Source organism: Astyanax mexicanus, chromosome 25 (assembly GCF_023375975.1).
Source record: "Astyanax mexicanus isolate ESR-SI-001 chromosome 25, AstMex3_surface, whole genome shotgun sequence".
Classification (NCBI taxonomy): Eukaryota; Metazoa; Chordata; class Actinopteri; order Characiformes; family Acestrorhamphidae; genus Astyanax; species Astyanax mexicanus.
This window is the reverse complement of record NC_064432.1, coordinates 17,726,956-17,743,031: the sequence shown is the minus strand read 5'-3', so window position 1 is coordinate 17,743,031 and position 16,076 is coordinate 17,726,956. Positions and strand designations below refer to the sequence as shown.

Here is a 16,076-nt window from a genome sequence, read left to right as displayed (position 1 = left end):
ATTTGATCTATTACTTTATGACAAAAAAACTGCATATTGCCGCTTAAAGGATTACATAAGCAAGATAAAACATGATAGTACCTGAACCGTGAGTTTTCACCCTCATTACACCCCTATTGCTAAAAAAAAACAAAAACATCTAGGCCATTTTTTTCAAAAATAAATACACGTGTGCCAAAATACTGACTGGCAGCAGCAAAACGATGTATTATTTTGTCTCATTGTATCATAATACTATAGTCAGTGCACTACCATAGACTAGCTGGCCACAGAAAATAGAAAATAGCCTCAGAAACGGAGAATCAGGCCCATGTCAGTGAAAACACAGCTCCCTTCAGCAATGCTGCTTAGTCACAGGTTGTGTTCTCCATTGGCAGGATTGGTGCTTTCGATTAAAACAAACCCTGATTGCTCTTTTTGTGCTGTTTGTTAGAACAAGTGACAAGGCTGCCATGACAACCCTGGAGTGGACCAAACAAGTGGACTGAGACCCCCTGAGCTCGGTCCACTTCCAAATGAACTCTGGTGCAGTTGGCTGGAACTACTGAACATGTCTAAACAGACTAAATACAGGCTCAATATTTGTCTTTTCTCTGCAAACTGGCTTTGTTATGAGCAAAAATATATTAATTTCTGATGTGAATGTTTGATGTGTCACTTTAAATTCCCAAGTTCTGGTACAATCAGTTCTGAAACTGATGGCATTATATAATATAATATTGTCAGGTGCGGGTGCAGGGAGGACGCGGAGGCGGACAAACAAAAAGGGATTTATTAACGAAAACAATTACAAAATACACATGGATTTACTGAAAACAGGACTGAGGAAACTGGGGAAAACATGGAGCACTGACAGACGATAAACGTACAAGGATCGACACCGGGGAAATGGAACACGGACCTTAAATAGAGGTGCACACACACAGGGAACAGGAAACACCTGGGACGAAGGGGCGGAGCTACAAATGAACACAGGTGAGTGGAAAAACACTGGGAATGAAACACAGACCTGAGAATAACACAGACATAAGAAGCAGACAGACTAAAGACCTGACAAATATACATAATATATATATTGCATATTTTATTGCTTTGTGATATTATAAGTGCTTTAGAAAGCAAATGTAAAAACCGAGCATGGAAATTCAAAAGCAAAACCTGTTTAAAGTTAAAAATATATATATATATATATAATATCATTGTTCTTTTTTATTTTAACAAACCACATTAACTTGTACATTTTTTTATAATTGAATCTGGTCTATTTTGTATAAAGTCCAACATTTAAAGTGTGAACACAATCTAAGTCTAGAAAAAATTGTAATGTTTACAGAACAAGAACTGCACATATGCCAACAATGATGTTGTGCACCAGGATTTGCATGGCAATGGTCTCACTTGTTTTAACTAAGCACATTAAACAATATACTTTTACCACATTGAATGTGGTTTGTTTAAATCTAATTTAATTTGCCAAATGTGAACACAACGTTAGTTTGGAAAATATATTCAAACACTGTACATAGACCGAAAAGTATGGTGTGCCTCAGGGTTTACATATTAGTGTTCTCACTTGTTGTAACCAACCACAATAACCATACACTTAATAATAACCCAAAATTTAAATCTGGTTTGGATTAATTAAATTAATTAAAATAAAATACAGAATACAGTTAGGAATATACAAGCTTATTTTAGGCACACACTTTATGATAAAAAACTGATCAGAGACACTGATGAAGCCACTGAAGCACCCTGGAAGTATATAATCATGCAATTTTTATTTCCCTTTTTAAAAGGCCTGTATAATACTTTTTTTCTACATAAAACAGTTTGATATTACGATCCTATTGTTAAGTCACTGTTTAAAAAACAATGTTTACATAAATTTACCTATTTATAAAATATTGAGATTTTCCAATTAAGCCCACTAAACTAAATTGAACAGACTCAAACTAGATTCTGATTGACAGAAAGAACCCACCCCTCTACTCTGTGCTTGGGGACCACTCATCAGCAGGAGGAAATTTATTGAACAAGGTAGCATACTAGTGCACTAAACCTTGTTCGTCCACTCCAGCAGCCCCCCACAGCTGAGCTACAGCCTTTGAAGCACACGTGTAGCACATGAATTATGGAGATCCTGAGAGGAACCAGCCTCGTCTTCCTCGCAGGACCAAAAATAAACAGCGCTAACACTTTTGGTGGCCCTGTCGCTAGCTGTGACAGCATGCTAACGCCTGAGCCTAAACGGCTGCGACGGCCGCCATCTTCAGAGTGTAGAGCTTCTCCTCCCCGTTAGCTCCCCTGTTAGCGTCGCCGGTTAAGAGCTCTCGAGTTTCTTTCATCTGTAAAGTGCCTGAGATCTCTCCGCTCGCAGCCTCGCTCGTGCTGTGTCTGAAGGCTAAGCCCATTGTGCTGCTATCAAAGGAATCTTTCAGAGCGCGAGCACAGAACGAACCCGGGGGCTAACGCGATGGCCCGACATGTCGCTTTCACCAGCAGAGAGGGATTAAGCTACATGGGGAAAGGAGTGCAGAGATTGAATTGACCTTGGGGGAGGAGGGGGGGATGGTGAAAGACAAAAAAAGAGATAGAGAGAGATAGAGACTGTTTCTGTTGAAATAAACAACACAGCTAAAGTGCTGCAGGTTACTGTTTAAACGTATTGAATTAATAAGCGAATTTTAATGTATTTATTTTTTTCTTCGGTTTCGTCACTGCTAACTATTAACTAGCTAGATCTTCCCATACCAAATCATACTACCAGTGTTATTAAAGAAAGGACAGCATGTGTTTTTTTTCTGGGATGATTTGTTTTTATTACCAAATTTGCACCTGCTCTGCCAGTTTCTAGGGTCACTCACTGGCTTTACACTCTTTTGTAAGCCATGGGAGGGTGCATCTCTGAAGGTCTGGGTTATTAGTGTAGAAAATATGCTCTGCTTCACCATGTTTAGGCCTGTGTTGGAAACATTAACTAAAAGCTAAATGCTAAGTGCTAATATTAACGAATGTAGAAAACAAGGATGCTCTAATTGCATTCGTTTCCGTTGAAGAGGAATGAAGCTACAATTGTGTCCAGTGGTTCAGACAGATATACCTACTCATTTGGACGGCCCATTCCCTTCTCCCAGACCTAGAGTATTTTCAGACTGCCTTTAATAAGTGTAGGCCTAAAGCAGGTTTTTCCATAAGACAGTTATCCAGTAATTGGACTGTTTCAACATTAAAAGGGAAGATTACATATTTTATTAGGAAACTAGTAATAGCTTAACTGATTCTACTGCTTCTATTACTATTACTTGACCTACTTCAAGTACTACTTCTACTACCACTACTACTACTACTATTATTATTACTGCTAATGCTACTTCTATTACTATTACTCTGTATAATTTAAGTACCACTTTTACTTCTACTACTATTATTATTGCTGCTAATGCTACTACTTTTTTTACCCCTACTACTGCTACAATCACTACAGCTTCTACTAATAGTGCTACTACTACATCTACCATTTCAACTACTACTACTACTACTACTACTACTACTACCAGTACTACTACTACTTCCACAATGTTTACTTCTTCTCCTGCTACTACAATTACTACTACTACTACCAGTACTACTACTACTTCCACAATGTTTACTTCTTCTCCTGCTACTACAACTACTACTACTTTGGCCAAAATGAGCCACAATAAATTAATTAAAATAGCACCTTATCAACTGTTAAGCTTGGGGGTGGATGGGTCTTGATTTAGGCTTGTACTGCAGCAAGTGTTTCTAATAGTGTTATTTCCTAGTCCTGTAAACTTCCTTCTTAAAGGTATGAGCCTTTTTATGTCATAGACAGTATGTACAGTTATCTGCTGTGTCATGCACTTTACTCGAAGGCTAGTTGCTTACTCCAAATCTGTCAGATTCATTCAAACTCAAAGTCTACAGAAAAAGCAAGGCTAATCTGCAGAGATACCAGTCCTGCATCATTGATCTGTGCCGTTCTCATTAGTTGAGATGCTTTTGTCTCGATCACTACAGGGGCCGTTTATGATTGAAGCAGCTGCTGTACGCTTTAGCTATAACGACATGGGGGTCAATAAGAGGCCGCCTGCCCGCGCGTGTAGCTCGATGTGCGCACGGTCGTCCTGCCTGTCAGTTCTCTCCCCCTTCAGGAGGCGGCCGAACCCCAGCCCATCTGGAAGTGAGACAGAAGCAGGTGTGTCTCTATTCCGCCAAGACGACGGGCGGAGAGCCGCTCGCAGCCTGACATTTTCAGATCCTGCCGTGTGTTTGCTTTTTCCACTCTCTGTGTTTTTCTAGCGGCGGAACGTGCCGGAAACATGTCGCCGTGTTCAAACAGTGCTGTCAGATCTCAAAAGAAGCCGGCTCTCGCTCTACAATTCTCAAAATCCCCCATCTCCTCACACACTGCTGAGATTTAAAATGCTGGTCAAAAGTTTGGATTGACTATTTGTAAAAGTGTGGGACCTTCAGGGTCTTTTAGGAAACATTCCTGGAAAGAAAATTGATCTGTAATTTAATTTAATTTATTTGAACTCTTCCAGTATTGCAGACATTGGTCTCATTTAATTATCAAATGTATTAAATTCCGGTGTCCATGAAAGGGAATCTAATTAGAACTTAAACATTAAACAGTCTAAATAAAAGTTTTTTAGAATGACACATATACTACTTTACTAATACTTTTATGTTGCCATTTATTCTTACAACATTTAAACAACCCTTTGGGCCAGAGGATACCAAGAAATTGTTTTGGTGTTATATTTTGTCCAATTCTTTCTGCAAACACATCCTAAAGTGTTAAAGTCTTAAAGTCTTCACATTTTCCATTAAAAAATTACCCACACATTCTCTATAAAGGGGCAGATCAGGACTGCATACAGGCAGGCCAGTCCAGTACCTGCATCATCTTCTTCCACAGCCATACCATTATAATGGGTGCAGCATGTGGTTTTGCATTATCTTGTTGAAAATGCATTCACATCCCTAAAAAAGTGCCGCTTTGATACTTGCCCTTTACGCAATTACATTTTCTTTTCTTTCTATAGGATCCATTATTTTTTTCCCCAAAAATATTTAAATAATTTCCTCACACAATATTTGGCAAACTGCTTGTCAAAAGGTTAGTTTTTCGTGAATACTGCTTTTGCACCAAATCAGGATTAAAATCATCTGATGACAACGTCTGTTTGAAATTTTATTTATTATTATTCAGTCTTGTTTCGTTTTTTACCTCAATTCTATAATGTGTTGCAGACCTGACATCCAGGAATGGGTGTATATTATCAAATGAAGTAAGGTTGACCAGATAAAACATGAAATTCATCCTGTCTGCCATCAAATAAAAGTCATAGTGCATGTAAAGAAACACTGAATTTCTTAGCTGCGTTTTCCTTAATTCTACTTCCATATCTATCACTACTACTATTAGTTAGCATTTTTTGACAAAATGTAAGAGATCAGAGATTTGATCATTACACATGGTACCTTTTCAGCATTAGGTAGATCACCTTTCACTAATACTGTCAGAGCTTAATATGATCAGTAATTTAAAGCTTAATATGAAGTGAAACCTGGTGCATGAAGCTGTAGACGACGCACAGCAGCAGGTTATGCGCAGTAAAGTTACTGCAGGGGCTGTAAACACTGACAGACGAGTGCATTTCAGTGAATTTCCCCAGCAGTGTTTCGGCCTTGGTATAGTTCATCCCAATCCTGACCTCAGCACAGCTGGACCACATGCAGGGGGTCATTCAGCTACTGTACACACACCATTAAAACACACATCATTAAAACTACACCCACTGTTCACTGTCACTGCCTCTCTAACCCCCTCACGCACTCTCTCTCACTCTTTATCTACTTCTTTACTTTATTCTGACAGCACCACCACCTGCCTCTCTCTGTCTTCCTTACGCTTCTCCATATCTCTCTCTCACCCAGCTCTTTTTCTCTTTCAGTTTGTTTTATTGTTTTTTGTCACTCCATATCTTCATCTCTTTCTGACTTTCTATCAATTACTTTCTTTCTCCATAGTGAAGATAAAGTCTGCAACAGGCAACACACACCAACATAGCGACATAGAGAGAGAGAGAGAGAGAGAGAGAGATAGATAGAGAGAGAGAGAGAGAGAAAGAGAAAGAGAGAACCCTAAGGAAAGAAGACAGAGAGAGAAATCAACAGTTTAAGAGCATTAAAGAGAGTGATGTAGAGAGCGGCAAAGACACAGACAAAGAAAAAGAGAGCAAGAGAAAATTGAGCAAGAAAGCAAGAAATAGGAATAAAAAGAGAAAGTGAGAAAGTGGTAGAAAGAGAGAGTATTAACGTGAGAGTGAGCATGAGAGAGAGAGAAAGAGAGAGTTTTAAGAGAGACAGGATGAAGGAAAGTCAATAGGAGAAAGGGTGAAAGAGAATTAAAAGAGGGTGAGCAGAAGTCAAAGGGAGAGAAGAAGAAAGAAAAAGGTAAAGATAACAGAAGAGGGAGAGAGTGTGAAAGAGGGAGAACAAGAGAGAGAATAAGACAAGAAGACAAGGAGAGATAGGGTAACATTAAAATGAGGCAAAAAGAGAAAGTAAGAAAGCGGTAGAGAAATTAGTGAGAGTGAGAGCAAGAGCATCAGACAGAGAATTAATCAGGGAAAGCGGGAGCAAAGTAAAGAGAGTGAGAGAGAGGTACAGTATTTGTTGAGTGAAAATAATGATGGTTGGGAATGGACAGTGTGAATATGATATAAGCCCGGCAGTTACTGGCCTTCACCTCATCTGAACATTTTCAGCCTTATTCCATACAAGCTGTTCTCTGAACCTGTCAAACAGCCTTAGCACAGTGTGTGATCACTTCTAACCGGCAGGCTCTCTGGGCTAAAGCCTTTTGGAAAGGATCCAGGGCGTCCAGCAGATTGCTGGGATGCTAAATCAAACACAACTGGACTGGGCAGCTGGCTTGCAAAATTGAAACCCTGTGTAAAACTCATTTATAAAGCAGCAGTTGAGTGCAGTATGGAGTTTACTGCAGCTTTACTGCTCTATATTATACTAGCAGAGTGCTGTAGTACCTTATTGAGGCTGCGGGCGGCACTGTCCTTGCCCCCGGGGGTCAGATTCCGGAGCTGGACGTCCAGCAGCTCCACCAGCTGACCCAGCGCTCGGACTGTGTAGGTGATGTCCCCAGCGTGGACGTTGCTTTTAGTCTGCTCTGAAAGCTCCCGGGAGATGATGGCTGCTGGCTCTCCAGCTTTTATCTGTAAGGAAAAATGAGTGAGTGTATAAATAAATAATTATAAAGCCCACTATATCTTAATTTTTATAATATCTGAACACATATTTTAATGAATGCAGCATTTAGCTACTTTATATTCCAACCTTTGCTTACAGAGATTTGTAAATGCAACCACAAACATACAGCACCTGTCGAGTCCCTTTAGAGCGAAGTATTGCCAAAAAATACTCTTTTTATGTGAAACAGATAGACATGAACCTATTGGCACCATGCCTAATATCAATGCATGCTGGAATGATTTAGGATGAGTTGGTAATCCCAATATGATGGTGACTACATTATGGTGGTTTAACATGGAATACAAATCTAATGACTAAATGGCATCTATGGATGTCAATCAATACATACTTTACGGTTAGTTCTACTTATTAGTCCGAACCAATCCTCAACCAAAGCCACAAATTGAGAATTTTAGATAAGGCTGACCCACTGGAAATCAGAACATGACTTGAAATTATGTTCAGGTGGACTTCACAGTCCATCTCATAAAGTCCTAACCAATGAGGAACTTAATAAGGAAAAAGTGAAAAGCAAGAAAGAAAGATGGATGGACCTTCAGCCCTAATCCTGAAGTCCTGATCAACAGAAAATAGTTATTTAGAACCTCTTTAAGACCATATTAATAAATTATAGAAGATATAAGACCTGCAGTCCGAGATCTACAGAAAAAAGCCATGGAAGCGTCCCAGTTCAGATTACAAATGGTCCATGCCAGTCTAATAGAGTCTGGCATAGACTGTAGGCTACTTTGGACTGGACAGCACAAACACTGCACTATCAAGGCCATATAAAAGGCCTTATAATGGAGTTAGGAAGACAATCCAAGGAGCAAGAGCTTCTAGACAACATTCCTTCTGCAGGGAGTCTAAAAGCCTGGCAGTTAAAGCCTAAAGCTGGTGATGAAATGTTGTTTTTTGGGGACTTTTTTGTTTCTGTTTTCCACAGGCTGCGGATCTAAAAGCCTTCACCAAGCCTTCCTGTGCTCCAGGGCTTTGGAGAACGGGTTTCCATCTCAGACGGGTTCATCAATTCCTGTTGTGGCTGTGCCATATGTCTGATAAGTCAGGACATAAAAATAAATAAACAGATAAATAAGGAAATAAATTATTATATAAATATACCATACACAACCCAATCGTAACAGAGCGGCTCCGGTGAACGGCTGCACTTCCTTTCTTTTCTTTTCTTTTTTTCTAGAGAGTGTTTCTTTTATTCGAGGGAAGGATTTAATTAAAAAGCTCCTCCAGTGAAGGAACAAATGTGTTTATTTGCTAATGAGAGTCGCGTAGCCGGCGAGGAATAACCGAAGCTTTGTAGTAGTCTGTCCTCACTGCTAGAACTTAAATTACTGAGCATATCTCTCCCAGCCAGCTCCCATAATCACACACACACATGCGCACACACAAATGCACACGCGCTCGCATGTGTGGTGCCGTCGTCTGGTTTCAGAATGCAGCGGTGCTCCCGTTGAGCCAGAAATGCTCCAATTCAGACTGAGGAGAAAAACAGCACTTGTTAGGTGCTTGGCGGGAGCAAAGGCGCCACATCTAGATGCAGAGGATGCCTTATCAAATCAATGGCTCAGGCTTGAGTGTGTGCGATTGTGTATATGTGTGTGTGTGCGTGCGTGTGTGTAGGTGTGTGACAGAGTCTGCATTTAGACACTTCTCTTATATCTTCGTGCTGCAGGAGAGATCAGCGCTGTTGATGCAGTTTGGGAGGAGATTGGTTTTGGGTTTACAGTTTTTCAAGTTTCATTAATTTAGAACCATCCAGCCAGAAACTTTTATTCTATGGAACACAAGATAAAGGCCTAAATAAAGGCCTAAATAAAGAATATTTCAGTGCATGGCTTTTAGCACAAATCTAGCTGTAGTACTGGAAGGTGGCCAATACACAGCTTTGGTTCTAGACTGTCTGTCAGTCCAGTATGAATCTGCATTGTGGGTGTAGTGTTTACAGCCTGATAGCTGACTGAAATCACTTTGAAATGGTTTCAATTCAGTATGAATTTGCAGGTTGATTAGGTTTACAATTTGACAGCAGAGTGTGTAGTTTTTAAAGTCTATCAATAATCAGTACTCGGCGATTCTAATCCAGTATGAATCTGCCCTGCAGTTAGTGACTGCACTAACTGCGGAGTGATTTAATCCAGTATGAATATGCAGGTTCTGTACATTTACAGTCTGAAAGTAATAAGTGTGTAGTCATTTTAATCCAGTATACATTTACAGATTGCTCAATGGCCTTCATCCAGTATGAATATGCATATGTGTATGTAGGTTTCACACACTGAAAGTTATAGCACTGCAAAATGCAAAAGTATTCAAACATTTCATTGGTACTGTATGTGCCTACATTTGTGTGTGTGTGTGTGTGTGTGTGTGCATGTGTAATTGCGAGTGCATTGATTTACTTGGCCATCACTTGCAATCATCCGCTCCATGTTTATTAGCTAAGCCAATTACACAGACTTAATTACCTTCTAAAACACTGGACACCACCAGCACAGAGTGCACTCATCTACCTATTCCAGCTCTCCTATCTCTATCTCTCTCTCACACACACACATACTCCATCTCTGCAGACTTACACTGACAGGTTGATCCTCATTTGAAAGTCTAAGTTGCCGTGGCTACGAGTGCATCACTCGCTTATAAATTCGTCTAACAAAGAATAATAATATGTGCGCTCAGATTTAATTCCCAGACCATAAATCATTCGAGCTGGCTTAATGAACTATACGTAGACCCCCAAATCCCACCATAATCAGCTCAGACACTTGTACGAAACCTCTGTTTTAAACAAGTGTGTGTTTTTTTTCATTCTTCTCTATTTATCTGGGGGGAGCAATTTTTTCCTTTTTTATTTCTAGAAAAACAAATAAGGTACAAATAGAGGCAAGCGTAGGCTATCTTTGGGGGATACTTTAAATGAAAAACTGTAGCAGCAATCAAAATCACTCTTTCTGCCTCACTCACAGACACTAAACACACACACACACACACACACACCACATTTGTGTTTTCCTCAATGTGTAACAATATGTGGATAATAGGCCTATTTGAGGTTTGAGGTTTTGGTACTTGCACAATGTCATGAGTGTTATTGCTCTCAGGTCTCGTGGTGCTTTGTGGCTGTGTGTGACTGTGTGTGTGGGTGTGTGTGTGTGTATGTGTGTGAGAGAGAGAAAAAAAAAAGAGTGAGAGAGCTCCCCTATGCATTGTTTAATTGAGGCTATTCTCTTGCTGACTCTACAGAACATATATATTCAGATTAAAAGGTTTACATCTCCACACTGTTCACTTTATGCTTATGTGTGTGCGCATTATTTTTGTATACATTTCATGCATCACTAGAACACTGTATACCTTTACTGACCTAAAAGCAAAATAAAACGTTTTTATTAATTATGCTCAAGTCTGACAAAAAGCCACAGGAGTTTTAGGATTCTGTTCTGTGGAGTGATGGAACAAACCAGAATATTTCAGGTCTGTGGATCAGCAGAAGAATATTCTGTAAAGGACACTACAGTGTCTACAGTGGAGCAATGTGGTGACTATGTGATGAATGCTTTGCTTCCTATGGAACTGGAAACCTGCAGTGTGTGGAGGACAACATAAATTCAAACATTTAGTATCAAAAAGTCCATCCAGACTTGGTTTCAGAAGAAGTCCTGGAAGTCCTGATGGCAACTGTTGCATGACATTAACGTGTATTAACTCTATATAACTCTATATGCTATACTGTGCACTTATATATATATATATATATATATGTAGACTTATTATATGTACAAAATCTGTAGACACCTTATCGTATTTCTTCTAAAAGGAGGAAAGTTTATCCATCTTTTGCTACAATTTCAGCCTCTGCTCTTCTGCCAAGCCACTGCTGTGATTGTGTTCATAAGAGATGAATGGAGTAATTGGCTATGTATTGGTACTGATTGATTTTTTGTCTGGTGCTGGCTGACAAAATGTGCTCTAATATTATGATCCATATTTTGCAAACTAGCTGCAGCTCTGTGTAAGGTCACTACTAGATGGCAGTACAGACATTGTGCATGCTGTAAAACCCCTTTAAAAGTAAGAATTCTAGATTTGAATGCTAAATAGCTCCATCCTTGCAGGCTAAAAAGCATTTATGAAAAAGTTAATCGCCTTTTCAAGGAAGCAGCGTTAAAAATAGTAACACCTCTAACTGGATTCTCCTCTCAAGAGTACATAACTACTAGACCAGTAGCTCAAAGAGTGTTTACCTTCTGGTTGATGATGTTAACCCAGGCTGAAGTGCAGTTGCTGAGATCAGGTCCCTGCAGATCCCACAATCCTTCAGGTCCCATACAGGCGAATGAAGCTGTGCCTAATGGAAAAATAAATACTTTAGATAAAGCTTAGTTGTTTGCGTTTTTAAATGCATTTACACAAAAATACCCTGAGAGTGCAGCAGTATAAAACTCTGGTTCATCTTGGCTTTGTTAAAGTACCTTTTACTATATATGAGGGTGTGCAATGGGATGCTTATTTAGTCTTATACACATACATAAACATGCAGACACAGCTTATCCTTGCTGCAGCTCCACTACAGTTTCCAGAGGGAATTAGCTGCTAGGTTAGTTAGCTTGATTTTCAAATCAACTTGCAGCTTTTTCAGCGCTAAACTCTGTACGTACAAACAATTTCAACGTTCTCGGGGCCAATTAAAGGCTGTTATCAGATAATACTTCTCATTTGATCATCTAAAGGCTTGAAAAGCTGGTTGAAACGCAGAAACAATGCATACAAAGAGGCGATTAGCGTGGGCTAACAGCTCTAAGTGGTTTCCTGCAGGACGGGATGAATGTGTACAGTTGGTCTAATTGCAGGCGGCCTGCAGAAAGTGTGAGCGCTCGTAATTGGGGCCAAGACTGCATCCCTTGGGTGTGTGTGTGTGTGTGTGTGTGTGTGTGTGTGTGTGTGTGTGTGTGAGTGTGTGGCCTTAGGTCAATCATTAAAGGTCAATTAAGGACCCTGAAGGGTTGCATTTTATTCTTAGCACTAATGAGAGCCACTCACACACTTCTGACATGAGGATATCTGAAGTTATATTTGTGCTCAGCTGCTATGAGGTTAACCATTTTGGCCTTCAATTAACCTTTGGATGGCTAAGAGTATTTACTGTTATTTTGTTGTCGCTGTCCGGAAAAAAACAATACATCTCACACCCACTGGCCATTGTGTATGTCTCTACAATGCACTCAAATGCATTTTACCCAGTTGACAGACTTTGAGAGGGGGACATCATTGAATTGAAAGAATTAGGGTGGATGACTTGACCCAGTCACCATCACCTTTTTTTTTTCCCAGTAGTGTCGTGAATGTTGTCTCAGAGAGAGTGCGTTAGTCATAGCAACATAAATAATCTGATGATTTTTTTTTTTTTTGTATATTTGGATCAAAATTGGCTTTGACGATCACACTAACTAACCACCAAACTGCCTGAGAAAAAAAAAAAAAAAAATATATATATATATATATATATATATATATATATATATATATATATATATATATATATATATATATATATATATATATAAATAAACAAGCTGGCCAAAGTCAGCAAAGACAGCAGATATGAAAAAAGTAGGATAAAGTAAAAGGGATAGAAGGAGAGAGCGAGAGAGGGCTACAAACTACGACAGCATTAAACTGATATAAAGTTTGATTGACATTTCATTTCCCTCTACAGAGCTGCTCTCACTCGATCATTTCACCTGATAAAAAGTGAAGGAGACAGAGGAAGGAGGGTGAAAGTGAAGAGAGAGCATAGGACGATACTGAAAAAAAAGAGAGAGAGAAAGACAGACAAAGAGAGAGAGAGAGAGAGAGAGAGAGAGAGAGAGAGATGTGAGGAGGAAAAAAAAAAAAGACAGGACAGGGCCAGAGAAAGTGAGAGCAGAGAGAGTGAGTGAAGGAGAGAGAGGGCAGAGTAGAGGTGAGAGAAGAAATAGAAAAGGGAAGGAAACAGATGGTGAAAGGTAGCGAGGGAGGATAAACAGAGCACTGCGGAGGAAGAGAAGAGAAAGGAGAAAAGATGAAGAGGAATAAGTGAGGGAGGAAGCGAGAGAGAGAGAGAGATAAAGAGAGACAATGAGAGAGAGAGAGAGAGAGAGAGTGCACATTGATAGGAAGATATGTAGTATAGCTAGCTACAGAAAAATAACTATGGCTGTTAATATTGCCATTCTCACCTTAAATGTTAGACTAATGACCAGTAACATGTTCCAAACTGTTACACCACTGACGAATGACCTGCTTTAAACAGTTACAGCACTGACACACTTTAACATGTTTCTGACTGACTGACTGGCTTCCACACTTTGCGGGATTACACCACTGTGTGAGAGGGAGAGCTTTTCATAGTGCTTGGTGTATTGTTGGATTGTTCAGTAAGTAGATGGCTTTGTTTGATTATAGAGCAGCTCCAGCTCCTCGTTATCTCAGAGTCGTGTACTCCTGCTCAGTGCCAATTCTCCACATATCAGGTGACAAGAGAACAGAGCCTTCTCCCTCTAACACACCTCATCACATCACACACCAGCTCTCCAGACTGAGGAACAGAAAATCACTTCCACAGAAACAGCGAAACTTTTCTACAGTGTTAAAGGGGCCTAATGTGGTGAGACTTTAGACTGATTTTTAGTGGTGCTGATAGCAATGAGCGTCTCTATGATAAAATTATAGTCAAGAAGGCATGCTTGTTGGCTACATGCCTCAGACAAAATTTCTACCTTGGCATTAGCACGCTGGCTATGGGTCTTGTCCAACATCGCTACCTCTGTGTTAGCATGTTGGCTACCAGCCTTGTCCAACATTAGTACTAGCCTTACTAAAACATTAGGATACTGGCTATTGGTCTCACCCCACATTGCTGCCAGCCTTGATCTACATCATTACTAAAGCATTAGCATGGCCTGGGAACCAATCAATGGATCCCATAGTCATTAAGCTATTCCACTGGGATCTGGGATCTCTAGCCCCAAGTACAATAAAGCTAACTGTCATGAGAAACCTGTTCTCAGGCTGATTGTAAGATTTTCATGTTGAACACTATATTCTGTACTCAGAATTTTTTTGGAGATACAATGTCTTCATATGAAGCAGTGATATGGCTTATTCACTATTTTCCCAGTTCTTTAATACATAGGCACTGTGCTGCTGTGTTTAGCATTCAGTCGCACCATATCTGTCGCTTGATGCGCCACATTTTATTCAGTACACAGGCCTGTGATGTTCCTTTCAAGGTGTTTGACATCAATTGCATAATGCAATATTGCTACCTACTGGGCTGGCATGCTCACATGAGCATTTGTAAAGTGCATTGTGTTCTTGCAGCGGAGAGATTTTCAAAACTGTGTTGGTGTGGAAAAGCAAAAAAAAAGGGAAAAGGCATTCTAAGCCTAAGGGACATGCTACAGCAAATTTCTCAAATTGTTATAGGGAATTTGAACTTTTTTTGATTGAAGTGTGTATTTTCTTTTTATTCTTTGGTTTAGAGCTCACAATACACATTTACTGCTGCCGTTGGTCCATTTGGATAGTAAACGATAGTTTAGATTTTTACTTGAAATGTTATTAGATGTCCTACACATACACATCACTGAGCTGTTAGTATCACTTTTTAACAACTAGGGGTGGACCCCTGGCTCTAGGCTTCTCTGATCATTACCCTAAGAGTTAGGGCAAGAACCAAAGGAATAAAGCTCTCACCAAGAGGCCTCCATACTAAAACCAGACTATCGCTGAACCCCACACATAATCTAGATTTGTCTGTAAAGATGATACAGCTTCAGATTGTATAAGTCCAGATTTCTTGTTTACGACACCAATGCAAATAAAGGTGATGGTGACTGGCTGACAGATAGCATACATGGTGGCCAATTCAGCCAAACTATCATCTTGCTTCTCTCAGTTTTACATCTTCAAGTGCATTGTCTATATAATGTCTAGCCATGAACGATCTCTCAACAAGAGGTACACAACCCAAAAGTCTGTCTCTGGGAGCCTTTTTATAGGCTTCTTGTGGCAAGACCCAGTATCTAATCACACTACTTACACCTCTAATCATCTACATAGCTACTGGAAGCAGTTATGTTTTGGTCAATGAGTATACATATGTAAACGGAGCTAAAGAATTAATAGATGTAAGGCAGGTACATGCAAATGTATAGATTTATGGGATGTTACAAAAACAAAACATTTAAAATAAATTCAGTTTTGTTTTATATGTATGTCTAGGTGTGAACAGCACATTTTGAAACTTGTTTAATTTCAGAAAAGTAAAGAAAACAGTAGTTTTCTATGATTATGGTCCCTTTAAACACGACACTCTCTGCATGTATGTGTTTGTGTGTGTGTGGGTGTGTATGTTCGCAGGTTCTTAACTCGTACTTTAAGTTCAGACTTGAGGTTTCAATCAAGAGAGAACGAGCAGTAAACACACAAAAGCCCAAGCCAAATTAGCTTCTTTGTTAGTCTCGATATAACCAACACACACACAAACACACACACATGCAAGGCTGACATATTGTTGAGTGTTAATTTGACGTTACCCCCACGCATCACCTCTGCGACAGGAGCCACAAAACCAGACAATCAGCACAAATAAACAATCAGCGAACACGGCCCCAGGTAAAACACCCTCGCCCTCCGAGTCTGACTACTGCTAATGGAAAAACGCACGCACAACAACAGACGAGACGCTACAAGTAAACATCCTCCACCAG

At 39.8% G+C, this 16,076-nt stretch overlaps 1 protein-coding gene across 32 annotated transcripts in view; it reads right to left on the bottom strand.

Annotated features, from left to right (window-relative positions):
- The window catches only part of LOC103047288 (adhesion G protein-coupled receptor L3), a 365,140-nt gene that overhangs the window by 99,846 nt on the left and 249,218 nt on the right, over positions 1-16,076 (bottom strand). For all 32 annotated transcript variants that reach the window (XM_049472032.1, XM_049472031.1, XM_049472044.1 and 29 more), the window contains 2 exons: positions 11,568-11,671; positions 7,083-7,268 (listed from right to left, as the gene is read on the bottom strand). In XM_049472032.1, the coding sequence (XP_049327989.1) occupies positions 7,083-7,268; positions 11,568-11,671 (290 nt within the window). The remainder of the gene's footprint in view (positions 1-7,082; positions 7,269-11,567; positions 11,672-16,076) is intronic.